This window comes from Microcaecilia unicolor, chromosome 2 (assembly GCF_901765095.1).
Source record: "Microcaecilia unicolor chromosome 2, aMicUni1.1, whole genome shotgun sequence".
Lineage (NCBI taxonomy): Eukaryota > Metazoa > Chordata > Amphibia > Gymnophiona > Siphonopidae > Microcaecilia > Microcaecilia unicolor.
The window spans coordinates 543,053,348-543,069,380 of record NC_044032.1 but is presented as its reverse complement, the minus strand read 5'-3'; the positions used below and the strand labels follow the sequence as shown (position 1 = coordinate 543,069,380).

Genomic DNA, 16,033 nt, shown 5'->3' with positions numbered 1-16,033 from the left:
TTATCTCCTCCATAAATTTAGGAAGGAAATGCTGTTGTTGAATGGACAACAGAAGGGAATTCCACAGAGATGGTCCTAAATATATGAAAGTTGAATCAAAAGAAACATTGAAGCGAAGCTGGGGGGGGGGGGGGGGGGGGGGGGGAGGAGGAGGGGAGGGCAAAGATAGCAAGGATGCCCGAGATGAATGAACATAACAGCCGGATATAGAAAAAAAAGTAGGTCTACTTGATAAGAGAAAGTATCCTGTGATTAATATTTTTTCCCATTTTTTGATTATCTGCTTTTATAACACTTTTTATTCTAGTTCATCCAACATTTGCCTTCCAGAAGCCAAATGTATTTTGGAAAAATTAAGCCCTGAATAATTTAGAGCAGGCTTCCCTCAATAAGCCCATGTGACAGGCAGAGATAAATATTTGCTAGGTGAAAGAAAGTGATCTAAGATGGCATTTCCTGTTTGGAATCTGCAAGATACTAAGCTTCTGTACCTTCTATGAAAGAAAATTTACCCTTTTCCTTTTAAGTAAGGGGAGACTGTTCTTCCCTCCCAACATGTGCAGATAGCTTGCTTTGTGAGCTGAAACATTGCTGGCTCAGCATGGAATGGACTCGCTGCTGATAGCACCAGACATTCAGCTTGAGTCAGAGCAGAGCTTACACTGAGCCCTAACACAACGGAAGATCCCATTGCCTGTAGACATCACAGCAGTGCTAACACTGGAGTGCACAATGAACGACAGACAGACACTGTCAGGTTTCAAGGGATTGGGCGGGGAGATGGTTCACCAGAAAGAGCCAGCTTCTATTCTATTTTGGTCTTGGAATTCTAAAAGTGAGGGTGAAATTGCTTAGGCACCCCTGGTCAAACTGTATTTTTCAATAAATCCCTAAGGGCCCTTTTTACTAAGAGCATTAAGCCCTAAAGCACTATTAGCGCAGCCGAAAAGGCTTACTGCAAAACATGTTAAAGTGTTCTGTGGTAAGTTGCCTGTTAACACGAGTTAATTGTGCTTTATTTATTTTCTTGTAATTTTGGGGGGGAGTGGGTGTGCCATGGAAGCATTAGCATGTTCTAGTTAGCGTGTTCTGATTAGCATGTAACTGGATAATGTGGACTTCACGTGGAAGCACCTCCTACATAGGAAGCAGTAAGTACTCCCGCACTAAAGGGCCCTTTTACTAAAGGGTTGGCGTGCAGCAACAAGCTCACCGCACGCCAATCCAGAACTACTGCCGGGCTACCGCAGGAGCCTGGCAGTAGTTCCCGCCCCCAGTGTGTGCCATTTCCAACACTACAAAAATATTTTCAATTTTGTAGCACTGGTGCTTACCCAGCGGTCATCGGGCAGTGCTCCCCCTCTGAAATGGCCACGCAGCAAATGGTTCACTTACCGCACGGCCATTTCTTGTCCTCAGAAAAAGATAGCCTTTTACCCGCTGTGGTAAAAGGGGGGGGTCTCAGAACACATCAAAAACACACGCTGATGCTAGTGCAGGCACCTTTTTACCGCAGCTTAGTAAAAGGACCCCTAAGCTTTTGCAAGTCCCACGTGCTAATGGAAAAATTAGCAGAGGACCTACAAACAAAAACATTTTAAAAAGCCCTAAATAGTTCCATAGAAAATTTGAGCTTGACATGCAGAAAAGCCCTGCATTATAACACATTAAACCAAAACTTAACACGCCTTAGTAAAAGGGCCCCTAGGTTAGGGATGTCAACATACAATCTTGGAGGACCACACACAGGTCAGGTTTTCAGGATATCCCTAATGAATATATTTGCATGGACTGCCTCCACTGTTTTTCATTAAGGATATCAAGAAAACCTGAATGGTTTGCACCACTCCAGGATTGTTGTTTAACAGTCCTGCCCTAGACGAACAGAAGCAGACACAACCTCTGCACGGTACAAAATTAGAACAGCTCTCTACACAAAGCTTGCAGTTTATTTTTCTTGGTTCAAAGATTTTATTAGCATACTGTTTTGTTTTCTCAGGACATGCTCACCACATTATAGGTACACCAGCGTCATTATATATTTTGAACATCATTTCTTGTGGCTCTTATGTGGATCGGGGCAATCCAGTTTTCATTATGAAATACAGATGTTTTTATCACTGATCATGCTTTTATAAAAGGTTTTTTTTTAGGGCTGTTGATCTATTAAAATGTTTAATCGCACAACCGATTACCACCTGGTTACCGAGACTTTACCGCTAGGTTAATGTTTGGCGATAAGGTCACAGGACCAAAATGGACGCACGGCAATTTTGATTTTGTTGCACGTCCATTTTCGGCAAAAATTTTAAAAAGGCATTTTTTACAGGTGCGCTGAAAAATGATTCTGCACACGCCCAAAACCCTTGCCTACATTACCGCAAGTCATTTTTCAGCGCACCTTAGTAAAAGGATCCCTTAATGTCTTAAAAGTCTTTCTATGCGCAATTAGGATTGATGAGCAGACATGTTTTTGAGATATATGTTGAGATGTCTCAGGCACTTATCAGCCGTGTTTAGTGGGCTGTTTGTTTTGCATTCACGCATAACACTTCCCTTACAGCACAGAGGATAATTTAAGCTATACTATCTTATTCACTTCTTAGGTTCTGAACTGAATTTTATGGTAAATCATTTTGTTGTAATTATTATTATTAACATTTATCCCATCCTATTTTTACAAACTATTCTTATCACGCATGAGTGCTGCTTTTTTGGCGCCAATACGTGGATGTCAGTTCATGGCGGTGTACTGTTCTTACACATTGGAAGGCTCTGGTAAGCTACAATAGTTATACTGTTTGGATTTGTTATTCTTAGATAACGTCTTAAGAGATTTTTTATCTGTAATTAAGACACAGGAGTAGACACACATTCTGAGATAAAGTTAACATAGTAAATGATGACAGTCTATTGTCTTAGAGAGATATCTTTCTGTAATTAAGACATATGAGTGGACACACATTCTGAACCGTATGTTGAGAAGTTTCAGGCATTTTTTAGTAGTGTGTGTATTTCCTTATGGTAAAGAGGAAAATCTATGCTGCATTTTCTTATTTATTCTTTGTGTTTTGAGTTTATTGTCATAGTAATTGATTTTGCTACAATTATTTTAAGATTACTGGTCTGAGTGAGCTGTGGTTGTATATTCTTAGTTTTGGAATATTCTTTAAGAGTCTATTCCATTTGGTAAAATTACAGGACCAAATTTGAATATCAAAATGTCACTATTGCACTTTTTTCATCACTGGATTCTTATTGGATCTCTTCTCAAATGCACAAAGTATATTTGCATATCACAGTATATGTTATATTTGAAGTTGGAGTTTGCTGCATGACCAGCTATCATTTACATCATTATGTTCAGCAGGGGGTTACTGCTGGGTTAATTCGGGAGCCCTTAGCGTGGGCCACCTCAATGGGTGACAGTAAGTGCTTGCCCCGAAATGGTTGTGCGGAAAGTGCTAACTTACCGCACGGCCATTTTTTTGGCCTTTTTACCCTCTGTGCTAAAAGGGGCTCTAGCATGCAGCAAAAACAGCCACCACCACTAGCGCAGGGCCCCTTTTACTGAAGCTTAGTAAAAGGGCCCACCCTATGTTACTAAGGATTTGTGTTTTTTTCATTTGATCACCACGTCACAAAGGATTTGTGTCATTTCTTTTGATTCCATATGTATATAAGCTTATTATTTTTCTTGCATGTGCATTTACCTTGTATCTAAAATGAATCATTATTGTTTGATTTGTTTTGGTTTGTGTACTCATATCTATATGCTTAGACGTATTCAAGTCGAAAGATAGCTCATGTCAGGTCTACTAATAACGGGCTTTTGATTGTCCCATACTTGATGGCCCTTGGTGCTTTTTTCTTCGGTCAAAACTAAAAACATGACATCTTTTGCAATCCTTAATGTAAAACTACTATTTATTTGCTCATTTCAGCAGACTGACAATGATAATAATAATAATAATAATGACGATGAAGTGAATGTAGTAGGTGCAAACATTTGGACATCCTTCCAGTTGATTCATTACTGCTTTTTTTTAAGACATTAATGTGACAGGTTATGTAACTCATTTGGCCTTCAAATATTCAGATGAAAAAAAATTCTTCATTTGAACAAATACTCTAACCCAGAGCTTCCCAAAATGTGGGTTGGAACCCCAAATGGGGTCACAAAACCTGCTTTTGGGGTGATGACCTAGGTGGGTTCTCCATAGGTACATAATTATTCCACACCTCCAGGGGATCATACAATTTTATTTGGCTGCAAATAATGGGGTCACAGGTATAAAAGATTGGCAAGCATTGCTCCAACCTTTCCAAGCTCCTAGCTTATGATTGTTCTCTCGCCAACAACCATGGGCTTTCTCCAAGTAGTTCTCTGAGCATTAGCTCATTCTTATAAAATTTCTTTTTTTTAAACTTTTTATTTAATGAAATTATCAATTTACATTCAAGACTTATATTCCAGTAACAGAAAAATACATTCTAAGAAGGCAACAAATGTTATTTATAAGATAACAAAAGAAATAATTAATCTATCTTAAAGTCCACCATCAACTGGGACAGTAGAAGTAGAACCACCTGGACGTGGATAGGAAACAGCAGCAGGTGACCTAGAGCCCTGTTTACTAAGGCACGTTAGCATTTTTAACATGCCTACAATTAGCGTGTGTGCTATGTAGGCGCCTATAGGGTTAATGTGCATACATGGTTGATACGTGCTAAAGATGCTAACGCGCCTATAACGTGGCTTAGTAAACAGGCTCTTAGAGTCTAAAAAGTTTTATAAGTGTCTAGGATCATAAAAAATATATTTAACAGAATTATACTCAATGACACATTTACATGGGTAATTCAACCTGAAGAGGGCACCCAACTGTAATACACACGTCTTCAAAACCAATAATTGCTGACATTTCTGGGTTATCCTTGTAATGTCAGGAAAAGACCGGACTTTACACCCTAAAAAAGTAGAATCACGATGGCAGAAGAAAAGCCTTAAAACCCAATCACAGTCTGGGTCTACTAGAAAGGACACAATTAAAGTTGCAGGTTTAACTTCCATCACATCCACCTCAATAAGCTGAGTCAAATTTAACAAATCATATCAAACATCTAAATTAGTAACTGTGTCTGCTGGTAGATTCATTTCTTTTTTTTTTTTTTAAAAGGTGGAATAAAGTATATCTTGGATATCGGTGGATAAGAACTTTCTGAAATTTTCAAAACATTCACAAGGTATTTCTTAAAAGTAATCAATGGAGCTTCAGCAGAGAATTTAGGAAAATGTATAAAACATAAAGCCTTACGTCTTGAAATATTGTCCAAATTCTCTATCTTGCGGTGTAGCTGAATATTATCTTTTATTAATAGGTCATGACGTTCATTAATGTTAGCTTCCAAAATCTCCACTCGTTTTTCAACACCTGTAGTTGTCTGTTCTAATGTAGAGACCCGAACATAATCCTCAGAAAATTGTTGAGAAACCAACAAAAGTTTCTGCGATAAAGACTGTTCCATCCTAGCCATTGCATCCCACAAAGTATTCAGTGTAATGTCTGCCAGTTTTGGAGGAAAAGAGGACTTACTGAGTGCCACCTTTAAATTCGGACGCTCTCCCTCTAGAGTCACAGCTGCTTCCATGTCTCCTCCGCTACTATCGCCTCCAATTTTCCAGGCTGTCACTGTTAAAACAGCCCCTCCTGATGTCTCACTTGAGTCTGCCAGACCACCCTCAGCCACCATTAAGGATTCCGGGAGCTGCTGCTGCTCAGCACCGACAGACGCCAGCATTGGAGGCGAACTCTGTTTTTCTGGGCTGAAGGTGATGTCGGCCTCAAGCGGGTGAAGCAGTTCCCCTCTTGATGTTCCCGCTGCAAGCGAGACTAGTTCTCCAGAGAATGCAGGTGGAACAGCGAATCGATCCATTGGGCCCAAAACTGGGGCTGTAGGTGTTGCAGGGAAAACTCGCTGCTTCCTCCTTGTCATCAGCAAGTGGGAAAAGGTAAAATACTGAAAATGCAAAGATACGAGGAAATCTGGGCAGGAGCACGCGAGATGCACTCCCTCTTAGGACGCCATCTTGTCCCATTCCTATGAAATTTTTAAACTATTCCAGTTATCTATTTCAACTCTCAGAAACATTGTTTAGAAATGATCTAACTCTAACAGAACTCACATATCACTACAAATAACTTGCTAAAAAGTTTAGCTAACACTGGAATACTGTCCACAGATCCACAGTACAGCATTGCCTACACAACAATGATCTGCATGTAAGAGTCATCAGAAGGAAACCTATTCTATGACCTCATCAGTCATCACAAAAGTCATTGTCTCAGGTATGCAAAAGAAACTCTTGATAAACCTGAGACTTTTTGGAACAAAATGCCGATGAAACCTGAGCTCTTGCGTTTTGTGCAACATTAATACTGCAGGTCAAGACCATAGACTCTGGGATGTGTACTATGATCTATGTTGCCTTCATCATTCACAAGTTCAACAATGAATTTACTAAAGAATTGTTAATGCTTTTAATTGCTAAGCACACAGCCACCTTCAACCTTCTCTACTAGTCTAATTTATAAAATGCATAAAAGTAATGCTGAAAACTAGTTACCTCAAAATTTAAATCACACAGGTTATATCAATTAGCAAAGCAAATTAGAGGAAGGCTGCACTGCATAGTGTGCTTTACAGTTTGCTATAAAATAGAAATAAACAAATCTACAAATCAAGCCAATATAATCATGCATACCTCATTTGCCTGAAGATGCAGTGCCAAATTTTAAAAGGATTCTGGAGGTTGTCTAGGAAACTACAGACCAGTAAGGTTGATATCAGTGCTGGGCAAGATGGCTGAGACAAAGAAAATTACTGAACATATATTTAAGAAGACAAAGTCAAGCTGGATTTAGGCCAAGGGAAATCTTGCCTCATCAATCCACTATATATTTTTTTGAAGGTGTGACTAAACATGTGAATGAAACTGAGTTGGCTGATACAGTGTATTTGGATTTTCAGAAGGCATTTCACAAAGTCACTCATAAGAGACTCCTGAGGATGTTAAAAGTCAGGGGATAGGAGGCAATGTTCTGTTGTAGACTGCATAAAAGACAGAAAAGAGAGTACAGTAGAATTAAATGGTGAATTTTTTCATTGAGGAAGGATGAATAGTGGAGTACCACAGTCATCTGTACTGGGACAGGTACTTTTTTAAAACATATTTTATAAATGATCTAAAAATGAGAATTAGTGAGATGATCCAATTTACAGATGACTCAAATTATTCAGTCATACACAGACTGAGAAATTGCAGAAGCACCTTGTGAAACTGGGAGACTAGGCATTCAAATGGCAGAGGATTTTAATGTAGAAAAGTACAAAGTGATGTCTGTAGGTAAGAATGAATCAAACTATCACCGCACAATGCCAGGATCCACTTTAGGAATTAGTATTATTATTATTTATTATTTATTGCATTTGTATCCCACATTCCCCCACCTATTTGCAGGCTCAATGTAGCTTACATAGATTTGATAACATTGTCATAGCTGGATATCAGATACAGTTAGTTATGTGTGGCGATTTGGAAGGGGAGAGGGAAGAAGGAAGAGAGTTGTTAAGGTAGTTATAGAGGGTGAGCGATCATAATTAAGTGGACTTAGTGAAGTTATAGGTTTTCATTGTAGGCCTTGTTGAAGAAGAATGTTTTCAGAGATTTTCGAAACATAGTTGTTTCTTTGATTGCTTTCAGGTCTGTAGGTAATGCATTCCATATCTGCGTGCTCTTGTAAGAGAAGGTAGTGGCATGCATCAGCTTGTATTTGCAGCTGGGGTAGTGCAGGTTGAGAAATTTGCGGGATGATCTTGTGGCGTTTCTGGGAGGTAGGTCCACAAGGTTTAGCATATAGATTAGGGCGTCTGCATGAATGATTTTGTGTACAATTGTGCAGATCTTGAACGCAATGCGCTCCTTAAGTGGAAGCCAGTGAAGTTTCTCTCTTAGGGGTTTTGCGTTTTCATATTTGGTTTTTCCAAATATGAGTCTGGCGGCTGTATTCTGGGCAGTTTGGAGTTTTTTTGATTGTCTGTTCTTTGCACCCGGCATATAGTGTGTTGCAGTAGTCCAGATGGCTTATTACCATTGATTGTACCAGGGTACGGAAGATGTATCTCGGGAAGAAAGGTTTTACTCTTTTAAGTTTCCACATGGTGTAGAACATCTTTTTCGTCATGTTTTTCACGTGGGTATCAAGAGTGAGGTTTCGATCAATGGTGACTCCGAGAATTTTCAAGTTTTGTGAGACCGGAAGAGAACAGTATGGTGTTATTATGGCGTCGAAGTTTTTTGTGTTATGTTGTGAGGTAAGTACAAGACATTGTGTTTTCTCTGCGTTTAGTTGGAATGTATCTGCCCAGGTGTGCATTGTTTGGAGGCTTTGGTTGATCTCGTTGGTGATCTAATTTATATCTTGTTTGAATGGGATGTAGATTGTGACATCATCTGCATAGATGTAGGGGTTGGCTAGTAGTTTGGCTAGAGGTGTCATCATTAGGTTGAATAATGTTGGTGAGAGAGGGGATCCCTGGGGTACTCCACATTCCGGTATCCATGGAGGTGATCTGTCCCCGTTCGTTATTACTTGGTATGATCTTGTGGTCAAGAATCCTTTGAACCATTTGAGAACAGTGCCTCCTACTCCGAAGTATTCTAGTATATGTATTAGTATTTCATGGTTGACCATGTCAAAGGCACTGGACATGTCGAATTGCAGGAGGAGGATGTTGTTGCCTGTCGCAATTGCTAGTATCCAGGAAGAGGATCTAAGTGTCATTGTGGACAATATAGCGATCTGTTGATTTATCTTGTCTATAGTCCCTATTTACTTAGCTTTGTAAACTTCCTAGGTGAGATTTTCTGCTAGATTGGTGGTATGGTAAATCTTTAGAAATAAAATAAGTCCTCGGTTCAGTATGCAGCAACTGCCAAAAACCAAACAATGTTAGGAATTATTAGGGAAGGAATAGAGAACAAAACACAGAAACCATCCCCTGGATTCCATATATGGTGCTCAAAATTGGGATGCTGATTCAAGATGTGCGCCCAAAACTAAATTAGATCATAATTCAATTAGATGCTAATTGGCACTAATTTGGAACTGTATGCACATCTTGCTATGAGCTATTCTATAACAATGTGTCCCCAAGTACTATAGTGGGCAACCCAGAAGAGGGCATGGCCATGGGAGGAGCATGGGCGGGTCAGAAGCTTTCCTAAAATTTGCATGCAGTATTATAAAACAGTGTTTCACAAGTCGTCCTGGAGTAACTCTTGCAAGTCAGGTTTCCAGGATATCATAATGAATATGCATGAAAGAGATTTGCATATAATGGAGGTAGTGCATGCAAATCAAGTTTATGCATCTTCATTGTGGATATTCTGAAAACCTGACTGGCAAGGGGTACTCCAGGACAGGACTTGGAACACTGTTAAAGAACACCACGGATGTGAGCCTAAATTGGGCACCAACAATTATACCTGGTTTAATCAGGCGTAAGTCCTGGCGCCTAAATTTGAGCAACTGTGAAACATGTGCATATCATAATAAACTCACTCATACCATTCATTCACTCCACACAAACCACTCAAACCACATAATCCAGTACTATTGATGTTAAACACAAAAAGATCTCATCAAATGGGTCTAAATAATAACTACCCAAAACATTGGGCTGTAGATCAGTTTAGGAAAACCCCCGGTGTATCCGTATCCATAACCAAGGACATCCAAAGTTCACTAAAGTCATTCATCTTTAGTGAACTTTGGATGCCCTTGGTTATGGACACAGACACATCGTTAGAGATGGGATTTTTTTTCCCAAATTGATTTACAGCCCAATGTCTTGGGTAGTTATTACTGGACTCATTTGATGAGATCTTTTTGTGTTTGTTTAACATCAATAGTACTGGATTATGTGGTTTGAGTGGAGTGAATGAATGGTATGAGTGAGTTTATTTATTTATTTATTGCATTTGTATCCCACGTTTTCCCACCATATGGCATGTTCAATGTGGCTTACATATTGCTAAAAAGGCGGTTACAAAATTTAGATTTGTAGAAGTCTAGTACATAATACAGAAGTACAATGAACGCTTAGGTTGATATATTAGCATATTGTGAGAGAGGTTAATATTATTGTTTTCCATTTCTGAACTTTTCGTGATGTATGGTGGTGTGGGATTAGGCAGATCCAGGGGGGAAAGACTTCTTGAAAAGACGTGTTTTCAGTTTTTTTCTGAATTGTAAGTAATTTTCTGTGAGTTTCAGGTCTTTGGGTAGTGAGTTCCAAAGTTGTGTGCCTATAAAGGAGAGGCTGGTGGCATGTGAAGATTTGTATTTTATACCTTTGCAATTGGGGTAGTGAAGGGCACAGGTTTTACAGTTTATTAAAATATTTTCATATTAATATATGTACGTGGTCTGGAGTATATTTGTTAGTAAGAGTTATTGTAATATTTACTCTAGTTTATTTGTGATTATCCCCTAAATTTGGCCTAAATTTGAGTGCCAAAATCGGCATTAAATGCCATTCTATAATGGGTGCTCACCTTTGTGTGCCCATTATAGAACAGCGTTGAGTGCCGATTTTTAAGCACCATTTACTGAATCTAGCCCAGGTGTACTGCTCCATGATGTGACTGCACTTTGAGGGCAATTCTATAGCTGGGGCGTGTGTAGTTATGTGCGTCTTCCACACCTAAGTGCAGAGAATAGCGGCACTTAATGTGTGTTATGTGCACTACACATTATTCTATAAGGGGATCTTTTACTAAGGTGCACCTAAAAATAGCCTGCATGGAGTAGGCGCGTTTTGGATGCGCGCTCGTCCATTTCTTCAGCGAGCCTGGAAAAAAGGCATTTTTTTGTGCCGGAAAATGGACGTGCAGCAAAATTAAAAGCAGAGCGCATCCATTTTCAGCCTGAGACCTTACTGCCACCCATTGACTTAGCGGTAAGGTCTCGCACGCTAACCGGACGGTAAGGGTTCAATGCGTGTAAACTGCCGATTACCATTGGGTAAGCACCACGCGGTAGAAAATAGAAAATATTTTCTACCACGTGGTGCTTACCCAGTGGTTATCGGCAGTTTACACACATTGAACCCTTACTGCCCGGTTAGTGTGTGAGACCTTACTGTTAAGTCAATGGGTGGCAGTAAGATCTCAGGCCGAAAATGGACGCGCTCTGCTTTTAATTTTGCTGCAATATTTTCTACTGCGCGTTTTGGGGGGCATGCAAAAAATGGAATTACTGCCTGGGGCACACGGTAGCTGGGCGGTAGTACACACATTGGACACGCGTAGGCACCTATGTGCCTTAGTAAAAGGGACCCTAAAGTATCACGTAAGTGCTCTAACACATAACTGCAGTGGGGATATACAAGTAGGTGGAGCACAGAAGAAGCATGGGTGTACCTGCAATTTACCCACAGAACCTAAAGAGTACTATCAGTTATTCACATAGCATGAATACTTAGCTAACTTTATTTATTTGTTACATTTGTATCCCACATTTTCCCACCTATTTGCAGGCTCAATGTGGCTAACATAGTACCGTAAAGGCGTTCGCCAAGTATGGTAGAGAAACAAATACAAGATTATGTTGTGGTCGGGTAAGGTAGGTGTATTTCCAGCACAATGGGGGTCTAAGAGAGGGAAGGTTGTGTATAGTCCAGTACGATCATTGGTTTTGATGTGTTGCTGAGTGTAGGCATTTATGTTGCGTCGATAAGGTATGCTTTTTTGAACAGGTTGTTTTTTAATGATTTCCTGAAGTTTAGATGGTCGTAAATTTAGGCCGACTTCTGCTAGTATTTTATGGCTGTGTGCTTTATACTTTCTTTTGCATGAATGTATTATGCTTTTCTTTGTGTGAATGTATTTCTCCTCTGTTTTCTTCTGTGTGATCATACATCTTTTCTGTCAATAATTGGAGTTCTTTTCCTTTATGTTTTAGTTATGTACACCACTCTGCTCTGACCAGGCAGCTAGAGTAGCAAATCTAATAAAGTATAAGTATATAAAGTAGTAAGATAAGGCTTCATCAATAAGTAGGGAACTACAAACTCAGCTACATGGTAAGCTGATTGTACAAAATCATTAGCATCATATCTATGCTAGTTGAATGTTCTAATGCATGCCTATTAGGTTTATCAGTATTATGCTAGCACTGTAGCATATCTCCGGTATTTGAATTCCAGTGTTGTTAAATGTGTATATGTTTTATACTGTTTCACGGTAGTTCTATTATTGTTATCTTAAAATTTACTGTTTTCAAGTCTACCTCATTTATTGCATTTATGTTTACATTTGGTCATTTTTACTATGGTTATGCTGTTAACGAAATTGTAAGTTTTATGTTAAACTGTACCTGCTGTACACCGCCTTGGGTGAATCTCTTCATAAAGGCGGTTAATAAATCCCAATAAATAAATAAAACAAACTAGTAAGTCAGTGTACCAATCCCCACATTATATATACGGAATCTACGCAGGCTGTAAAGAACAAATTATAAAGAAACTCCAGACCACCCAAAACACAGCAGCCAGGCTTATATTTGGAAAATCACGTTTTGAAAGCGCCAAACCCCTCCGAGAAAAACTTCACTGGCTCCCTATCAAAGAATGTATTGCTTTCAAAATCTGCTCCCTGGTCCATAAAATTATCTACAGCGAAGCCCCAGGATACATGATAGACTTCATAGACCTGCCAACCAGAAACACAATAAGATCAGCTGAAACATACCTTAATCTCCACTACCCAAACAACAGAGGACTCAAATACAAATCAACATATGCATCCAGCTTCTCCCATTTAAGCGCACAACTATGGAACGCATTGCCAAAAATAGTAAAAACAATGTACGACCATCTACAAAAGTCCGGAAAAAAATAAAAACAAACCTGTTCCAAAAGGTATACCCCACCGACCCAACATAAGAACCAGAGTACCTACTACACAATCAACACCAATAACGTAATGGACTCACCCCAATTCTCCCTCTTCCTACCTAATCTTCCCCCAATGTACCTATCATATATGAACCCTATTCTACCACAACCACACCTTGTACTTGTTCACACTTTGTATTTGTTCAGACCGGAACCGGCGAATGTTGCTACGGTATTATGTAAGCCACATTGAGCCTGCAAATAGGTAGGAAAATGTGGGATACAAATGTAAGAAATAAAATAAATACATAAAATAAATGGTTTTTGGACCATCAGAACAATACTCCACAACTGGTTATTTATTTATTTGCTGCATTTGTACCCCACATTTTCCCACCTATTTGCAGGCTCAATGTGGCTTACACTATGCTGCAAAAGGTATAATTATAAACAGAGTAAGAGGTATGGTCTAATTTAACATATTACTGTGTAAGAAATTAGGTAGATAGGTCAGTAGAATTATTTACATAACACAAAATAAAACAGGTAAGATATAAAGACCAATAGTGATAATGTGATTAACATAATCAAATTAGAAGGGATCAGTAATAGTTGGTTTAGATGTAGAATGGAATCAAGTCATTAAGGAGGATTTTTATTGTAAGTCTCTTCGAACAGGTACATATATATATATGTAGTTATATATATATATATATTAGTTCTTTATCGGTCCCATTTTTTGCCTTTTCATACCCCTTCTGTATACTTTACTTTCAATATCTTTAATGCTGAATAAATAAACTCATCTTAATCTAGCTGCAGGAGACAATGGACTCCAATATGAGTCCTGTTTTGCATTTCTGCGTCAAGGAGATCTCCTATATAGTTTTATATTCAGCATTAAAGATATTGAAAGTAAAATATACAGAAAGGCTACAGAAAGGATATAAAAAGGCAAAAAAAATGGGACCGATGAAGAAATAGGATATATAAGTTACCACAATATAACCAGTTGTAGAGCATTCTTCCGACGGTCAAAAAAAACCCTTATTTAATCATATATAGTGTGAGCATTCTATAATGGCATCCTGGTGCACAGATGCTTTTATAGAACTGGCACTTAGCACATGGCATCAGAATTGCCCCTTTTGTGTACTATGTGCGGTCTTGGTCACTGCATCTCAAAAAAGATATAGCAGAATTACAAAAGGTACAGAGAAGGGTGATCAAAATAATACAAGAGGAATGAATTACTCTCCTATAAGAACAGGCTATAAAGATTAGGGCTTTTCAGCTTGAAGAAAAGATGGCTGAGGGGAGATATGATAGAGGTCAATAAAACCATGATTGGAGTACAAGAGGTAAACGTAAATCGATTGTTTACTCTTCAAAAAATACAAAGGTCAGTGGACACTCCATTAAGTTACTAAGTAGTACATTTAAAACAAATTGAAGAAAATACAATTAAACTATAGGATTTGTTGCCAAAGGTTTTGGTAAAAACAGTGCAGCTGGGATTAAAAAACCTTTGGACAATTTCCAGGAGGAAAAGTCCATAGACTTGGGGTAAACAGAATAATGAACCCTTATTACTTTTTTGGGATCCTGCCAGGGTTGAATTGGCCACTGGGCTTGATGGACTTTTCGTCTAACCCAATATGGCAATTCTTACACTCTTGCACAGCTCAAATTAAATGACTATTTCAGTTCTTGAAAGATAATAAAATTTGCTTGCTATGATTCCACTTTCATTTTGATGCAAGCTATGTATTGTCTATAGTACCTACCATCACTGCTTCCTCGGAGTACCACATCCGGGGATGGTGTCTGCTGTGACCGAGAGCCAAATGAATCCAAACTGTCGAATGAATCATCCCTGCCATGCCGAGGAGGGGAAAGAGAATCACTTCGTTCCGAGTCCCAGCAGTCAATGTAACCACTGTCCCGAATGCTCCGCTTGGGGCTCTCAATATCCTCCGTTTCCTGTGAGAGAATACAGAAATTTAGTCTTCCAATGATCAGCAGCACTGTGTATACCACACACAGGGGGATTCACTAGATTTTTTTTGAGAAAAAACAACTTTCATATCTCCCCTTTAAAAAACATTCATAAAGTAATACATAGACCCACAGCAATGAAGCCTGTCCGCATTATGTTTTTACCCGAATTACAAAGAACTATGAATAGCATTCGGCTAATAAATCATTAATAAACTCTTCACAATGAAAGCATTTTGAACCTTGTCTCGGCCTTCATGATCCATACCACAGAAGCAGCAGTGCTGTGAATTTGCCTACAAGGCTAAATGGGGGCTCAATAGCTCAGCCACTGCTTTTCAGCAAAGCCCCAGTCTCTTTAGTTAGAAGACCAGCATGCATTTGTTGCTCCTGCTTGAGCCTAACTAAACAACAAGGCAGTGTGCTTCAAGCTTTCTTCTACCTTGAAGAGAAATTCCTGTTATGAAAGGGGAGGGGGTCTTTCCAAGGCGACCAGCAATGAAAAATATGCAAAATGCTTTTCCTGATGCCTCAGAAGAATTCAGCCAGCTCTTTCCTCTGTGCCAGCTCCTGGCTCAGAGGGGATATGAAAGCACTTGCAGATGACCCACATGTTCAGCACAGTGAGAACAATGGCCGCCTTTGACAGCTCTGTGATTGTAAATTCTTTCCAGAGCAAGCAGCATACACTTAAAACTGAAACTCCAGCAGAGGGAAAGGTCAATGGAAGCCATCCTCACCCCTGCGTTATAATGAATCCCTTGTTCAAACCACTGCCTTAAACATGAACTACAATAACGCAGGCCAGAAAAACAAAAATAACTAGGCTTCTCCAAATACAAACCTCTGTTTTTATCTCTCACCAACTCATTTAAAATCAGGACTGTGTAGGACACAAGTCTGACATTGTCTAAGCTGAAGATGCAAGAATAAGATCATTTTCCCACCCATCTTCAAAACAGATTTTTTAAATGGAGAACAAACTAATTTGGGCTTAACACTTAAAAAACTTTTTTCATGAAAAACAAAAGAAAAATGTTTAATTTTAAGCAAGAAAGGACAACCAATGATG

The 16,033-nt window shown here is 39.1% G+C and overlaps 1 protein-coding gene across 1 annotated transcript in view; it reads right to left on the bottom strand.

Annotated features, from left to right (window-relative positions):
- Positions 1 to 16,033, bottom strand: part of LIMCH1 (LIM and calponin homology domains 1) — a 633,274-nt gene that overhangs the window by 196,701 nt on the left and 420,540 nt on the right. Inside the window, exon 8 of the mRNA XM_030191338.1 lies at positions 14,751 to 14,946. Within this exon, the coding sequence (XP_030047198.1) occupies positions 14,751 to 14,946 (196 nt within the window). The remainder of the gene's footprint in view (positions 1 to 14,750; positions 14,947 to 16,033) is intronic.